At 42.8% G+C, this 16,649-nt stretch overlaps 1 protein-coding gene across 1 annotated transcript in view; it reads left to right on the top strand.

Moving 5' to 3' along the window:
* apbb1ip (amyloid beta (A4) precursor protein-binding, family B, member 1 interacting protein) overlaps positions 1-10,364 on the top strand; it is a 46,652-nt gene extending 36,288 nt beyond the window's left edge. Inside the window, exons 11-14 of the mRNA XM_069191268.1 lie at positions 3,521-3,619; positions 4,598-4,712; positions 5,652-5,752; positions 9,061-10,364. Of these exons, the coding sequence (XP_069047369.1) occupies positions 3,521-3,619; positions 4,598-4,712; positions 5,652-5,752; positions 9,061-9,537 (792 nt within the window). The 3' untranslated portion in view covers positions 9,538-10,364. The remainder of the gene's footprint in view (positions 1-3,520; positions 3,620-4,597; positions 4,713-5,651; positions 5,753-9,060) is intronic.
* The last annotated feature ends 6,285 nt before the right edge of the window (positions 10,365-16,649 follow it).

The following is a 16,649-nucleotide window of genomic DNA, read 5'->3' as shown; positions in this document are numbered from 1 at the left end:
TACAACCTCACACCAAAAAAAGGAGTTGAAAGCTCTCGTCTGGTAGTGATTATATGAAAGTATTTGCACTTCGACACTGTGGTTAACAGATCTGAGTGCCATTCTTGAGTGCTTGTGCAGACTTCAGCCCTGCCATTAGCTGCTTTGAGGCTGGTGTTGCTGGTACGGTCAGCGTTGGCCATTTACACACCAACACCACTCCCTGAACACACAACCACACAGTCTCAGACAGCTGTACGTTTATAACTGCATTTCCAGTGCACTGCTGTACATTCAAATCTATCTAAAACACATAAGAAGGATTGTAGGGCTTAAAAATCATTCAAAATAAAATGAGGAATGTATCTCAAACTGTGTGCTAAAGTATTGTTTCAACAATTGGCCACTTGTTAGGCTGTTTATTTTTAACAATCCCTCTGTGATTAACACAAAAAAAGCGAAACACGTTAAAAGAAGAAAGAGCATACAGTTTATGTTTTTGAAGGTCTTGCTGTTCCACAGCTCACTTAAATAAAAACTCTTTCAATATAAAGGCACGCTGAATTACTAAAACTGTTCAACCTCAAAGTGTTAATTACAATGCAAAGGATTTTGTGTTGTGCTTCATGTCACAGGATTATTCTTACTTAGAATATATTTGTATTATTTAGAATATTAGTGCTGTAACCACACTCAATTAGTACAACCTAGTATAATAATAATAATAATAATAAACTTTATTTTATATAGCGCCTTTAAAGGTGGCTTCTCAAAGCGCTTTACAGGATGACAATAACAATAAATAAGAAGACTACAACAATAAATAAGAAAATTTCACAAGACAGGACACAATTATAATTACAACAATACAACAATAACAATAGAGGAGACCGTGGAAGATGGTATTAAGAAGAGCAGAGGGGTGAAGAATGGAAGCAGTTAAGTAAAGGCTTTTCTGAAAAGGAGGGTTTTGAGTCTGGATTTGAAGGAGTTTAGAGAAGGTGACTCTCTAATATCCTTGGGCAAGGAGTTCCAGAGCTTGGGGGCATAGCAGGAGAAGGCCCTGTCGCCCATACAATGTAGACGGGCTTGGGGGACAGTAAGGAGGGCAGAATTTGAAGAGCGGAGGTTGCGAGGTGGGGACTAGGGCGATAAAAGTTCAGACAGGTATTGAGGTGCCAAGCCATGTAAAGCCTTGTAGGTGAGCATGAGGATTTTAAAGTCTACGCGGAATTTGACCGGAAGCCAGTGCAAGGACTCCAGGATAGGAGTAATGTGAACACTTGCACTAGATCTGGTCAGGATTCTGGCTGCTGAATTTTGGACATACTGCAGCTTGTTCAGAGTAGATTTAGATACCCCAGGGAGCAGAGCATTGCAGTAGTCAATTCGAGAGAATACAAATATGTTGATCAGCTTTTCAGCCACAGTTAATGATAGCATAGGGCGTAGTCTTGCGATATTTCTAAGGTGAAAAAAAGATGTTTTGACAGTATGCTGTACATGTGGGTCGAATGTTAAGCCAGAATCGAATATAACCCCAAGGTTTTTCAATTTTGAAAAACAGAAAAACAGGATAAATTAACCTTTTATTATTATAAAAAAATTTTGAAAGCTTCTTTAAATTAATTTGGATATTAAAGGATATCCACAACAAAGTATTAGAGGAAAAAATAGACTTCTATTTTTGACCAAATAATTAGAGCTACTCAGGAAGAGAGGAGTTACAGAGATTGGCATATTCGTCCTGTATGTACGATGTACCATACCTTCTCAGTAGCCAGAAAAATGCCTGTCACTGCTGTCTCTTCTGCTGCGTCAAAAATATATATTTGACTAAAAAGGAGCAGAAAGATTAAAGAACATCCCTTTCCTTGGTCATTGTAAAATGATAGATTTATCACTTTACCATGACTTTTAAAAAAGTGTACCCTTGATTTATATGCATGTGTAATTTAACTATGAAGCACACCTCACAAAATATTTTAAGGGACAGAGTCATTAATAAGTGCTACTGTCACACACCTGTAATCATTTTCTTGTGAGTTTGTGTTATCACCTGCAAACTGGAGAGGAGACATATTTAAGGTATTAAGAATGGCTTTCTGTTGTTTACTGAAGTACTTTAACATTTTGCAGAAAAGGTCTCATTAAGACCAGCCATCTTCCTGCACCACCAGATAAATTATGTTGACAATAACTCTAGAAATCCTTATTTCACTTCCTCTAATCATTCACAGGAAATGTAAAGAATTCACGCCATCTGGTGTGAGTCCGGATGAACAGCACATATGAGAAATGTCAGGACAGGACAGCGAGCATTTCACAATGAGCACATCTTAGCATAACACATTCGGGCGACCATTTCAAGCTTAATTTTTTAGACAGAAATTTGAGAGATCGTCAAAACATCTGCTTCGCATTGGAATTATTATTTCTTTTCTGGCCATGACCTCATAAAAAGCATTTGGACAACACCGGCAAATTTATTTTGAGTGCTGAGAAGCACAGGAAGAGCAGCAGGCAGCAGCAGTATTCAATGACTAACCCATTCTGGAAGAAGGTATTCACCAGGCTGCAAGGTCTGCTCTCAAACTCACAATCTAACTTGATGAAAGTCAAGAAGATGTGCTACAGACATGCCTAAGAATCAGAAAAGAGCTCATCTGTTTTACAATCTCTCTCCAAGTGGGTTATGAATGTTCTGTGCAAGGGCACCCCAGAACGATTGAACCCTTGGCCAGAGAGCTGAGCTAGCTCTGTGCCTCACGCGTCATAGGTTTGAGTTTAGGTCAAATCATGAGCTGACTGTGACCAGGCTCAAGCTGCAACATGCATGGGATTAGCTCGAAACGGTCATCTTGATTCCCTGTGCCACAGCATGTGTCACGCCCTCTACAGCCAGAGGGTTCTCCTTCTCTGTCCTGTCCCTAGTTTCCTGTGCTTTGCTCTCCTTCCGGTGTCTCTCTCTTTGGGGCTATATATTTCCGGGTCACTTATTCTGCTTCGCTCAGCATTGACGTTCGGATGTCCTGAGACCCGCCTAGCACCAGGTCGCCGCTCCGTCCGTGGCCTGAGGGCATAGGTTTCTATACGGCATTCCTGAACTCTTTGCACTGCTGAGCCCGGGCTAACTCCCCGTTCCGCCGCTTCGCATAGGGTCTTTTTCCACTCTCCTGCCTCTCCACGGTTTATCCCTTCCGACATCCGTGACAGCATGTCAAAAGATGAACAGTTCTAAGGATGGGCATGTTTGTCCGTCTCGTCTTCCAGATTGGTATGGGAGCTGTTAACAGTCAGTTGAGGCTTCGGATGCCTTGTCGAACAATTTTAAAATCATGGGCACGGTACAAAATGTCGGGATTTCTGCAGGCTCAGCACAAGCCATTCAATAAAAAGATGTACAGTAAGTGGGTAAATAGGCCTGTTTTTTCAAACAAATCGAACATTCTCCCTAAGGAATACAACGTTTCTGTCTTTATGCATATATTATAAGTTAAAAGTAAGTAAGTAATGGATTGACTTGTATTTTTTTTGCCAGCACCCTCAGATCCAAAAGGAGTCTCAGTACATCAAATACCTGTGTTGTGACGACAAGTACATGATGCACCAGTGGGTGACGGCAATACGAATAGCCAAGGTGAGTTCAGTAAACCATGGAAAGACTCATCTAATCCCCTTTACAGGCTGGTCATGCTTTGCAATGAACGTCGATAAACAAGCCAGACCTGTTAAAGCTATTGAGATGAAACATAAACTGGCATTCAACAGTATGCCCATCAAAAGTCAGTTAGAAATGTATGAATTACATAAAATTCTGAAATACTGATCTACTCTTTATTCCTATGAAAAATATAGAAGAAAAAGACAAAGACATTCACCTTTTTGAAGTAGCTAGCACACTGTCTTTTAGGTGGAAAAAACTCTTTCAGCTTTGTAATATTTTTAAACCTCACATTGTGTGTACTTTTAATAACAGTGCGTGGGGTTCTGAGGTTGGTTCAGTAGTATTTTGGGAAAGAGCTTGAACAATACAGGATGTGAAGTTCCTGCTTGTAGTGCTCTAGACTGCAGGATGTATTAATACAGTATAATTAAACACAACACCGGTCTCTGTTTTCCTGAAATGTTATTTGTCTTTCTTCTCTTTAGAATTAATTTTAAATAAATTTTATTATTAAAAAATCCCCTAAAGCTAAACTATTTAAAACTAAATTAAATTTAAAAATGGGTTTACATCACAAAAAATTCAAAATAACTTTTTATCTTTGACATCATTATCAGGTCTGCATCATGTTTTTCTTTCCTGGTTAATATAAAAAAAAATTAACCATTCTTGAACATATTAGGTCAAGATTGTGATTCTCAGAACTTCTCAAAACTTAAACTGTGACAACTTATTAAAATAAAAATGCAAGCCAACTCAGACTAAAAAAACAGAAATGGTGATTGGATTTCAAACCTCATCACAATAATTGAAGATACAACAGCAGTGAACTGCACGTTAAACAGCAACCTTAAAAAAAGGTGGAAATTATATTCATATTAAAACCTACTTGTTGTGTCATTTGAAGAGGTATTTTCTGTATGAACTCCTATCTGTTTTGCCTTCCCTCAGTATGGAAAGACACTTTATGACAACTACAAAGTAGCAGTGCAGAGAGCTGGACTGGCCTCCCGCTGGTCAAACTTAGCTGCTGCAAACACCACAAAGTCTTCTGGACCTCCCAGAGGTAAAGTTAACCCTGAATTCTTTCTGAAAGCGTGAGAGGAAACATATCGAAACGCCTGCCAATTATAAACTTGGAAAAATAAAGATTTAAAAAAAAAAACATTTGAAACTTAGTTCAGCTCCAAAGTGTGCAATGCAAATTGGGAAACTTTTGAAAGATTCAGTTTTTCAGTAATAGGTATAGCGTAGTCTGTCTTCTGAATGGATTGTATAGACTTGTTCTGTAATTGTGTAAGATAAACCTGCTTTTTGGTTAAAACTGCAGCCCCACTTATAGGGAACCATTATCAGAAAAGGGTGGTGCAGTGGTGAGCATTACTGTCTCACAGCACTGGGGCCCTGGGTTCAACTCCTGGACTGCTATCTGCATGGAGTTTGCATGTTCTCCCTGTATTCATATGGGTTTCCTCTGGGCGCTCCAGTTTCCTCCATCAGTCCAAAGACATATTGGTATGTTAATTGGCTTCTGATACAGCCGGCCCTGGGGAGAGTGAATTTGTTTGTGTCTATTTGCCCTGCAATGGGCTGGCGTCCCATCCAGGGTCTTTCTCCTGTTGCTTGCCAGGACAGGCTTTGGCATCTCCAGACCCTGAACTGCATAAAAGCATTATTAGAACATGGATGATTTGATGGACATACTGTATCAGAAAAAAAATATCTGCAAAAGGTGACTACTTGTCTAATGCTGCACAATTCCACTCACTACCTAGACTATACAATAGGTGACAGTGGCCTTCTGCAGCAACATCAGCCTGAACATACCATAAAAAAAGCTGAGTTATAAACTCCTGTGACAGAAACACTCTTGAGGCATTGGAGGTTAAATATTCAAGTAACAAGGAAAAGTATCATGAGAGGACTGCAGATGAATTCATTATACTGTCTTGTGTAGAAATGGCAAGTAATATCCATCCGTGATAACATTCTCCTTGCTTTCCAGCAAAAGTTGCCATAGAAGCCAATGGGCATGCAGCCCAAGCCCCTGCACACACGACTCTCAGCAAAGCCTTCCCAGAAGCCTGGAAGCGGGCAGAGGCCAAGGTAGGGTGTCACGATCGTAATCCTTACTTTTAAGGGCGCTCCGGCTCTTTCACATTTTAGTTGATCATGTGCACCTGCCTCCAATCCTGCCCCTCCTTATTTAAGCCAGGCGCTCTCCCTACTCCCGGCTCTGCAATGGAAGACGGACGCCCGGAGGCCCGCCTACCACCAAGTCGCCCTACATCTGTGGCTTGAGGGCATAGGCCTCCTGTCGGCGTCCTGATCTTGCTGAGCCCAGGGTTCAGGGCGCCTGGCCTCGCCATCCTGTTTTTCCTCCCCGTCCCTGTACCGGATTCCATTACAGTTTTTAACTGTGTCTTGATTTTGTCGCGGATGGATCTACCGGATTAGGACCTTGGACTTCCACGCCCCACGCCCCAAGCCACGCCCCAAGCTCCAGTTCACTGTCGTCACGCCCCCCCTGCTTGTCAACCTGCCCTGATCCTGGTCGTCTCCTCCCCATTGGCCTTTTCCACTTCCAGATTATACCATCTGCATAGGGTCCTGAACTACAGTGCCTTGCGAAAGTATTCGGCCCCCTTGAACTTTTCAACCTTTTGCCACATTTCAGGCTTCAAACATAAAGATATAAATTTTTTATTTTATGTGAAGAATCACCAACAAGTGGGACACAATTGTGAAGTGGAACGAAATCTATTGGATTTTTGAAACTTTTTTAACTAATAAAAAAATGAAAAGTGGGGCGTGCAAAATTATTCGGCCCCCTTGCGTTAATACTTTGTAGAGCCACCTTTTGCTGCGATTACAGCTGCAAGTCGCTTGGGGTATGTCTCTATCAGTTTTGCACATCGAGAGACTGAAATTCTTGCCCATTCTTCCTTGCAAAACAGCTCGAGCTCAGTGAGGTTGGATGGAGAGCGTTTGTGAACAGCAGTTTTCAGCTCTTTCCACAGATTCTCGATTGGATTCAGGTCTGGACTTTGACTTGGCCATTCAAACACCTGGATACGTTTATTTGTGAACCATTCCTTTGTAGATTTTGCTGTATGTTTGGGATCATTGTCTTGTTGGAAGATAAATCTCCGTCCCAGTTTCAGGTCTTTTGCAGACTCCAACAGGTTTTCATCCAGAATGGTCCTGTATTTGGCTGCATCCATCTTCCCCTCAATTTTAACCATCTTTACTGTCCCTGCTGAAGAAAAGCAGGCCCAAACCATGATGCTGCCACCACCATGTTTGACAGTGGGGATGGTGTGTTGAGGGTGATGAGCTGTGTTGCTTTTACGCCAAACATATCGTTTTGCATTGTGGGCAAAAAGTTCGATTTTGGTTTCATCTGACCAGAGCACCTTCTTCCACATGTTTGGGGTGTCTCCCAGGTGGCTTGTGGCAAACTTTAGACGAGACTTTTTATGGATATCTTTGAGAAATGGCTTTCTTCTTGCCACTCTTCCATAAAGGCCAGATTTGTGCAGTGTAAGACTGATTGTTGTCCTATGGACAGACTCTCCCACCTCAGCTGTAGTTCTCTGCAGTTCATCCAGAGTGATCATGGGCCTCTTGGCTGCATCTCTGATCAGTCTTCTCCTTGTCTGAGCTGAAAGTTTAGAGGGACGGCCAGGTCTTGGTAGATTTGCAGTGGTCTGATACTCCTTCCATTTCAAGATGATCGCTTGCACAGTGCTCCTTGGGATGTTTGAAGCTTGGGAAATCTTTTTGTATCCAAATCCGGCTTTAAACTTCTCCACAACAGTATTACGGACCTGCCTGGTGTGTTCCTTGGTCTTCATGATGCTCTCTGCGCTTTCAACAGAACCTTGAGACTATCACAGAGCAGGTGCATTTATACAGAGACTTGATTACACACAGGTGGATTCTATTTATCACCATCAGTCATTTAGGACAACATTGGATCATTCAGAGATCCTCGCTGAACTTCTGGAGTGAGTTTGCTGCACTGAAAGTAAAGGGGCCGAATAATTTTGCACGCCCCACTTTTCATTTTTTTATTAGTTAAAAAAGTTTCAAAAATCCAATAGATTTCGTTCCACTTCACAATTGTGTCCCACTTGTTGGTGATTCTTCACATAAAATAAAAAATTTATATCTTTATGTTTGAAGCCTGAAATGTGGCAAAAGGTTGAAAAGTTCAAGGGGGCCGAATACTTTCGCAAGGCACTGTACGCATCGTAACATAGGGGAAGGGATTCTGAGACTACAGAACAAATCGCAATACGTTCCCGCTCTTAAAGATACTGTAATATGTGTAAATGTGAGCTCGGTACGCAGATGCATCATTATCAGGGATGAGCGGTGAGCAGGTCTGCTTTGTGCTGTTGCTGGGGGGAGGTGGTCAGTGTGCCCTCACAAGGTCAGATCATTAGCGTTTCAGCCCCAGAGGCTCATTTCAAATTTAGTTCAGGTCGCGGAAGGGAACAGTACATTTTTCACACTGGACATCTGTAATTGTTAGATAAGGGGGGAATGATTATGTCGCATTCATAACCTAATGTTACTTCAATACATCTTTCTTTGCAAAGAAGATACACATTAAGTAAGTAGTTTTGAAAGTTGAAGCTAACAAGGAATAAGGAAGTGTCAGTTTTTTTTGTTTTTTAAAAACACTGACAGACATTAAAAATGATATAATTGAGTGCAGGAGCTATAAGCATTTATCGTGTTTCTAGTCTCTCAGTTTAATTTTAACTGAATAGCAAAATTGTACATTTATATACGTGTATATTTCAGTCTCAGTTCAAAATTACACACAGTATGTAAGAACCCAGATAAGATACTGCAGATGCAAAAGTCTGATAGCTTGCTGCATGTAAAAAACCAATATGAGTTTTAGCTGAGAGTTGTGGGTTCTATATTTCAGTTGAATTTAAATTCAGAACCCTGGGGAAAGGAACTGCAGTCAGTGATTGCCAGACCTGCCCCCATCCCCCCCACCGTTTTTGTATCATCTGCAAACTATAGTTTGACTATAGTCACCACTATAGATCCGGAAAACCAACAGGCCCAAAATGGATCCTTGTGGTACGCCACTGCGTATATTTTATCAGTATAGTTATAGCTTGGGCCACTTAAAAAGACTCATTTCTGACTGTTTACTGACATTTTATGATGAACCTAATCAAAAGTCTCCTGAAAAACTCAAACAAGTGTGATAAAGCTGTTTCACATTTACATGTTTGGTTCAATTGACAAAAGACATGAGAATTAAGTTATGCGGTACTGTTATAAATATGACATCTTTTTCGATGTGAATTTAAGCTTAAGATGGCATGACTTTTAGCAGCAGAGGAAGGGAATCTGAAGGGAAGTTTTGCCTTTTTGTTTGACAGGACAATGCCAGGGACGGAGCGAACGATCCCTCCTCGCTGCCGCCGCCTCCAGAGGAATTCCTGCCCCCTCCTCCGCCGGACCCTGTGCCCCCACCGCCACCTCAGCCCTGCCTCATCGCGGCCCCCAGAATGGCGCCCCCCCATGGCCAGCCAATCTGCTTCCCCCCTCCACCGCCGGCCGAAGACCAGTCCCTGCCCCCTCCCCCCGACGACCTCCCAGAGCCGCCCCCCGACTTCCTGCCCCCTCCTCCTCCGTGCGGGGGAGCCAGTTCTGGGGCGGGCGGAGGGGCTCCCCCCCCACCCCCACCGCCACCTCCCCCTCCGCCCCCCGCCCCTACAGCGCCCAGTGCTGCCCCTGCCCCCCGAAAAGTAGCTCCCCAGCCCCCCAAGAGGACAACCCCTGTGTCGGCCGGGGGTGGGCAGGAAGACTTCATGTCAGAGCTGATGAAGGCCATGCAGAAGAAGAGCAACAAGTGAGGACCCCCGGACCTTGTGAGACCACAGGAAGAGGAGCCCCCTCTTCTGCACTCCCAGCTCACCGTGCAGGACCTCCAGTCCTGCAGGAGTGTGGGCCGGGAGCTCACCTCTGCTGTGTCCTGAACTGTACAGAGGACGTGCAAATCAAGCATGCTTTCTTCTGCTTTCTGCAGTGGGATTTCTACGTTCATGTTCCTCGGACCGCAGTCACGTTTGAAAAAAGACAAGCGTGAAGCTACGTAGTATATCTGAGACAAAATTAAACTAGTTTGCTGGTCGAATTGAGGATCTTGGCTGTCACGTCATAATTCCAGGGGTAAATTTGTTGTTTTAGGAAAAATATGTTGCATATGTTTTATAGAACGGGTGATAAAGCAATTGAATCCTTCTAAAGGAAAACACGCCATTGTGCTGGTTATTGTAATATGAAAGAATTTATACTGCTGGGAGCTGAACAGTAAGTAACCGCATGATATCTGCTTAAAACACCAAAATGTGTTCAATTTGGTGGAAGCCAAAGATTTAAAGTTATTTATTTTCTCCTGTGTATGTTCACAAACATTTCCATAGTTAAGAGATTTCAGGAACTGTAAAATATATTCACTGAGACATGTTAATATTTTGTTAGCAGTTTAATGTAAAGTATGGATTACTCCTAATCCATAAGAGTATTGATAGTACTCCTACGGTATAACTACTACAGTATGTGTGCCCATTCTGTCTGCACCGGCGCAGCAAAGGAGATCACATTCAAATATTTTCTGTAGACAATGTAAACAGAATTTTCTTTCTTTTGTTTAAAGTGAATAAATTCATTTCATCTTAAATTAGACTTATGCCTTTATTAAAGGAACACAAATCAAGCTTAACCACCGGTATATTATGGTATAACTTTCTACACATTTTATGCACTCGCCATGTCTACTGCATAAAAATACTTGTATCACAATTTAATACCGGCGGTACAAAATACGTTGCCTCAATCCGTAGAAGAAGTGAAACAGAAAATACAACCTCTATCCACTCTCTCCATTTCATAAATGTATTCAGCGTTTTAGATTTCTGTTAGTGATCTACTATGGTATGACTAGAACATGCAGCAGGAGAAGTACACAGCAAGCACTGGCGGAGACAGACTCGCAAGCTGCAGTATGACGTGTACTCTAATGGCAGTTTTAACAATGCTACAGAATGTCTAAGAACGCTGTGTCATTGAGTGAAGCATGACTTTGTGCACCAATAGAAAAGAAGCTTTCCTTAGCTAAGAAAAAGAGAATACAAAGGGCAACTGCATATTCCCTTTCGTTTTACACAAAGGTTTAAGCAAAAAAGTGATATTTCTTTACCACACACTTCTGTGCGATGAACCAAATCCACATCGCTCTTCAGAGTGCATTCGATAGCACCGAAAACAAGGGATAAAAGTAACAGTGTGACAATTAACCAACTCAAAGCACAACTGGCGTACTGTACCTGAGCTACCGTGCAGCAGTTGTGGACTACCCATTAAAATCTTCACATTTGTTTTTGGTTTCCCACATGGTCCTCTTCTTATTTTTCTGCTAAATACACGACATTCTCTTTTCCGCGTCAACAAAAGAAAAAAGTGCAGATAAAGCACAGCACAGTGAGTCAAGCCAGGAGTCAGTTGAATCACAATATTTCAATCTTGAGTGAAAAGATGGATCTTTAACGGGTAGGTTTGGATACGAGCAACGCGTTTGACAGATATTTCTTCGGCAGAATCTCAGCCTAGAAATAAGCATGAAATCAAGGTATTATGGTAGTCTAATCTTGATTAAATACATTTCGGCATCATCCGAACACAAGGAGGAGAGACAGAAGGAGCCTGAAAAGAGCTCAGGGTGTAGTGTTTCTACCAGGTGTGAGCCCCGTTTTAGCCAGACTTTGTCAGCTCAGGGCGCAGGGCCACACTGCCTGGGGGGAGGCACGACCAGCTTCTGCCGCCGCCTGTGTGTGCACCAGCGACTGCGAGCTCCACGACTCGGAACGGCGGAAACCGGCTCAACACTTCTAACATCACAACCATAGGAGAGACAAGTAATGTACCTGATTTTACATAATGACCACATAAAATACTATAAACATCCACACAGAAACGCTTTCAAGAGGTGATTACTATGTAATCAATACTGCATTCCTCGTCGAATTGCCTTTGCAATTCGGGCATTTGACTGGTAAATTCTACCTTTATTTAAAGTGCAATATGATGCCACCTGGTGGCCAATAAGTAATATGCAACAAATCTATACGTAGAAGGCTTTGTTAAAACAGCATTAAAGATTATCTAGCACTGGGCTTTACCACCTTATAACATTAACAATAACAATTTGCATGTATGTAGTGCGCTCTGAGTGGAGTGTCCAGAAAAGCGCTATATAAGCGTATGGAATTCATGATGATGATTATTATTATTCACCAGCAGCTCCCAACACAACAGATGACACAGAGAAGTGATCAATTATTTCACCGGTAGAATTAAGAGGGGGCTGATGGGCAGACTGTACAAGTCCTGAGTGGAGTTTAGCCAGGAGACCAGGGTTAACGATTAGCCTACTGTAACCTCCATTCATCCATTTTCTAACCACTTCTTCAAATTCAGGGTCTCGGGAAGGCCAGAGAGCAACGGATGTAAGGCCAGGCACACCCTGGACAGGACAGCAGACCACTGCAGGGAAACACAGGCACAAACACTCACACCAGGGACAATTTTCTCAGAAGCCAATTAACCTACTACTATGTCAGAACATAGAAACTCCATGCAGAGAGCATCCCAGGTCTGGAATCGAACCCAGGACCTCTTCTCTGGGAGCCAGCAATGCTAACCACTGCTTCACCTTGCTGCCCTCCTCCTCCTTCAAAACTGGTCCAGGGATTCTGACTGACGCAGCAGTCAAGACCTCATTAACGTCCCCCCCCCAGAATCACTCCCTTTCGATTTTGTCAGTCGTTTTTCAGCACCATAATGATGTGCAGACAACATCTTAATTGGCAGAAATAATAAGAAAGGTTACAAACAAGAGGGCATTTGCCCCTCTAGCCCATTTGGTAGATAGGAGTTCATTAGTGTGATCTCATCCAGCTGTTTAATGAAAGAAACCAGAGTTTCGGCTTCCATAATATGACTGGGTAGCTTGTCCCATTCGCCCACAGACCTTTGTGTGAAGAAGTGTCTCCCGTCCACGGATTTTAATGCTCTGTCATGTGCAGTAGAATTCTCTTGTGACCTTGTTTCATACCGTTCACAGGGTTGGTGTCTTTAGGGATTCAGAATGCTTGTGTCAGTTTCCCTTGTCCCCCCTCTGCTCACAAATGAAAGGGTTCATCTCTTTTCAGCCTGTCGGTGTAGCACATTCCTTCGAGCCCGGGAATGTCTGCTTGCTCGTCACTAGACAGATTCCAGCGCAAGAAAAGCTTTAATTTACCTTCCATGCTTTTAGCCATATATGTGAATGTGTTTGTGGTTCATGTTTTTGCTAAGTTATAGTCTGCATTTATCTCCATCTGCCAAGTTCTTTTTTCCATTCTTGGAAAAACACCAAGAATGGTGTTAATGGTACATATGTAAACTGCTAATACTTTGATTCTTATCTTGGGTTTAATTTAAATTTTAATATCCAAAAAGGCAGAAAGCCAGAAACAGAGCTGTTGCTCATTATTACAAGAATGAGGGGAATAAAAGGGTGGACAGGTGTGTTTTGGCTGTGAGCTGACTTGCCATGTTAATTACAAATGCAGATGAAGTATTAGGTCAGTGTTCTGTAAAATGTGGACGACACTGTCAGTGACTGTCAGTGACTGCGGATTTCGATGGGACTGTCAGAGCTTGAAATTCCGTGTGTGTTCATGGCACATTTCGAGTTTAGCCTTGGTCAGGGCAGCAACGTCTGTTGCTGTGGCAACACATATGACCGGGCCACCTCCAGCAGGCCTCCCTCTGCTGGTCACAGGAGCCCAGTCAATATGTAGGCAGGAAAGCAACACGAACTCACTGAAAACCGCAGGTATTCCACACAACTAATAATGAAGCTGAATCATGCAGATACTGCAGTAATGCTAGAGGCCTCAATAAGAGAAGAATAAGCTTCCTGCTGTCTTTTCAATTACTGAAAGAGAGAAAACATTTTTTTTTAAATGGCTGATAACACTAATTACAAATGAATACTGTCATGGGTTTGATTTACTTACAGGTATTAATTAATAAATTGATTTTTTTGTGAAGGCAGATGTGCAGATCCAGAAGGTGCCTAGCTGACTTTCAATCAACTGCCACAGCACCAGTGAAGGACAGCCAGCCTTTAATCCTTCTCCATTCTTAAGTGAACCTCCTGTGGTTAACATGTGCTAGGAGGTAGACTGGTGGTTCGGGCTGAATATCATGAATGGCAAAAACAAGCCAATTTTTAAATGGGGTAGGGGTGTATCAACCATGAATGTAATGGCCTGCCACTTTCCCTTTTGTAACTTAACGGCACAGCAAGAAAATGTCAGCTGAAACCCGTGTGACTGTTACTTTAAAACTGAAGGAACGCCTAAGGACTTTACAGGCCTAGATAGATTACAAGGTTTACAGGGCTATATAAATCAGTCACTGTGCAACAGAGGCAGCGCCTGTTGCAAAACCAGCAGAGTATTGTACAGAAAGTCAGTCATTATATCCCTGAAAAGAAACAGCCCTCATCAGAAACATCTTGTCTAGGTCATGGTTGTAATATAATAATAATAATAATAATAATAATAATAATAATAATAATAATAATAATAATTGCTTACACTTATATAGCACTTTTCTGGACACTCCACTCAAAGCGCTTTACAGGTAATGGGGACTCCCCTCCACCACCACCAATGTGCATCATCCACCTGGATGATGCGACGGCAGCCATAGTGCGCCAGAACGCTCCCCACACATCAGGTATCAGTGGGGAGGAGAGCAGAGTGATGAAGCCAATTCATAGATGGTGGTTATTAGGAGGCCATGATTTGTAAGGGCCAGGGGGAAATTTGGCCAGGACGCCGGGGTTACACCCCTACACCCATACGTAAGAATGGCTGAAGCCTGTGCTGACAGCACACGACTCGAGACGGGACCTGAGACAGCCCAGACTGCTCCTCCCACTCCGAACGGGACGCCAGCCTATCACGGGGCTCACAGAGAAAAAGGGACCATTTCGAACAGCCAATCGAACCCGTCATGGGGAGGAAACTGGAGCACCTGGGAAAACCCCTTGCGGACACGAGGGCAACATGCGCACTCCACACAGACAGCTATCTGAGGCTGCCATTGAGCCCAGGACCTGGGAGCCAGGAGGCAGCTAAGCTCACCAACATTGCTTAAAGTGAAAAATCTGATGCTGTAATATAAATAAGAAAGACATTTTTCAAGATCTTTCAACACAGTTGCCCTTTTTATATAAAGTATCCTTGCTTTTGGTTAAAAAAATATGACCTGCAAAAAAGTAAAAGCCAACAGTCAGCAGCATACCCCTGTGAGTTTAGTCATGATGTTTTCATAGAATATTGATTGAATGACACAAAAAAGCACTATAAAAACTCTCTTAAAATGTGATCGGACACTTTATTCTATTTCCACAGGCAAACCTGTGACACCTGTGACAAAGACGTCCTTTAAAAATGGAGAAATAAAAACAGATTTGAGGTATTTCGATCTTTTAGTAGTACAAGAAGGCCTAAATGGCAGGGACCCACACCCAGTACTGTGAAAGCTCTCACAAGCAGCGCTTCCTTTTGTGACCGCTAGAGGTCGCCACTGCTTTGTGTTGCACTCTTGATTCTGAAGGAGTCTGTTCAGTGGTCTTCGTGAATTGTCCGAGGATTCTTAATACTCGAATTAAGTCCCCTTACAGTATTCTCTGTTCGGGACTAAAACGTTTTGTTTTCTTTAGCCAGTGAGTGTGGCAGATTCCTTTCAACCTGGGAATTGGTGTGGCTGCTCTTCTTAGGACATGTTGTAGTTCAATTTAATTACTGTATTGCTTTTCATAGCAATAATTGATCCCAATGAATTGTTTTACATATCAGAAGGGTGTCTACAGTGCTGTCAGTAAGGATTCACTCCTGGTATTTTTTCCCACAATTTATTACGCTGAAAAATCAAATACAAATACATCTATACAGGATTTGTTGTTGCTGATCTACAAAAATTACTTATTAATGTCAAAGTGGGATGAAAAGTCTTGAAATGTACTGTTAAAGAAAACACTGATCTCTTGATCTGGTAAGTATTTACCCACTTTGAACAACAATTCTAAGTGAGCTCATGTGCATCTAATTTCCTTGTGCGACCACTCGAAAACATGAACTGGAGTCCACCTGCATCAGTTCAATTGGTTGGCATGACTTCAAAAGAAATTCATCTGGCTATATAAGGTCCCTCAGTTGTCAGTGCATGTCAGAGCACAAACCCTGCCCTGAAGACCAAGGAGCTGTGGTAGAGTCTGTGAGAGGAGAGCTAGATCTGGAGAGGGTATAATTACATATCTCTAGTGCTGAAAGTTCCCAGGAGCACAGCCAGGTCAATCATCAGGAAACCACCCCGATGGAAGAGCCTGTCCTGAGGACAATCATCTCTGCAACACTGTAGCTTGTAGCTTCTATGGGAGAGCAGCTAGCTGGAAGTTTCTCCTGAGAAAAGACCACATTATAGCATACCTGAACTTTGCCAGAAGGCACATTGCAGACCCTGAGATCATGTGGCATAAGATTCTGTGGTCTGAGGGACCGAAAGATGAACTCTTTGGCCTGAATGCAAAGCAAAATACCTGGCACAAACCGAACGCCGCTCATCACCCACGTAACACTGCCGTGAAGTATGGAAGTGGCAGCGTCATCTTAAAGAGATACTTTTCAGAAGCAGGGACTGGGGCACTTGGTCAGGCTAGAGGGAATCGGATACAGGTCATCCTTGATGAGAACCTAACCCAAGTCAGTGCAAGATCTTAGACTGGGGCAGAGAAAAGGACAACCACCCCAAGCACACAGTTAAAGTGACACCGGAGGGGCTTCAGAACAAGAAGGTGAACGCCCTGGAGTGGCCCAGCCGAAGCCCAGACAAGAATCCTGTAATACTG

The sequence above is a fragment of the Lepisosteus oculatus genome, chromosome 6, assembly GCF_040954835.1.
Source record: "Lepisosteus oculatus isolate fLepOcu1 chromosome 6, fLepOcu1.hap2, whole genome shotgun sequence".
Lineage (NCBI taxonomy): Eukaryota > Metazoa > Chordata > Actinopteri > Semionotiformes > Lepisosteidae > Lepisosteus > Lepisosteus oculatus.
Note: the sequence above shows the minus strand (reverse complement) of the source record. Positions and strands in the feature narration are given on the sequence as shown.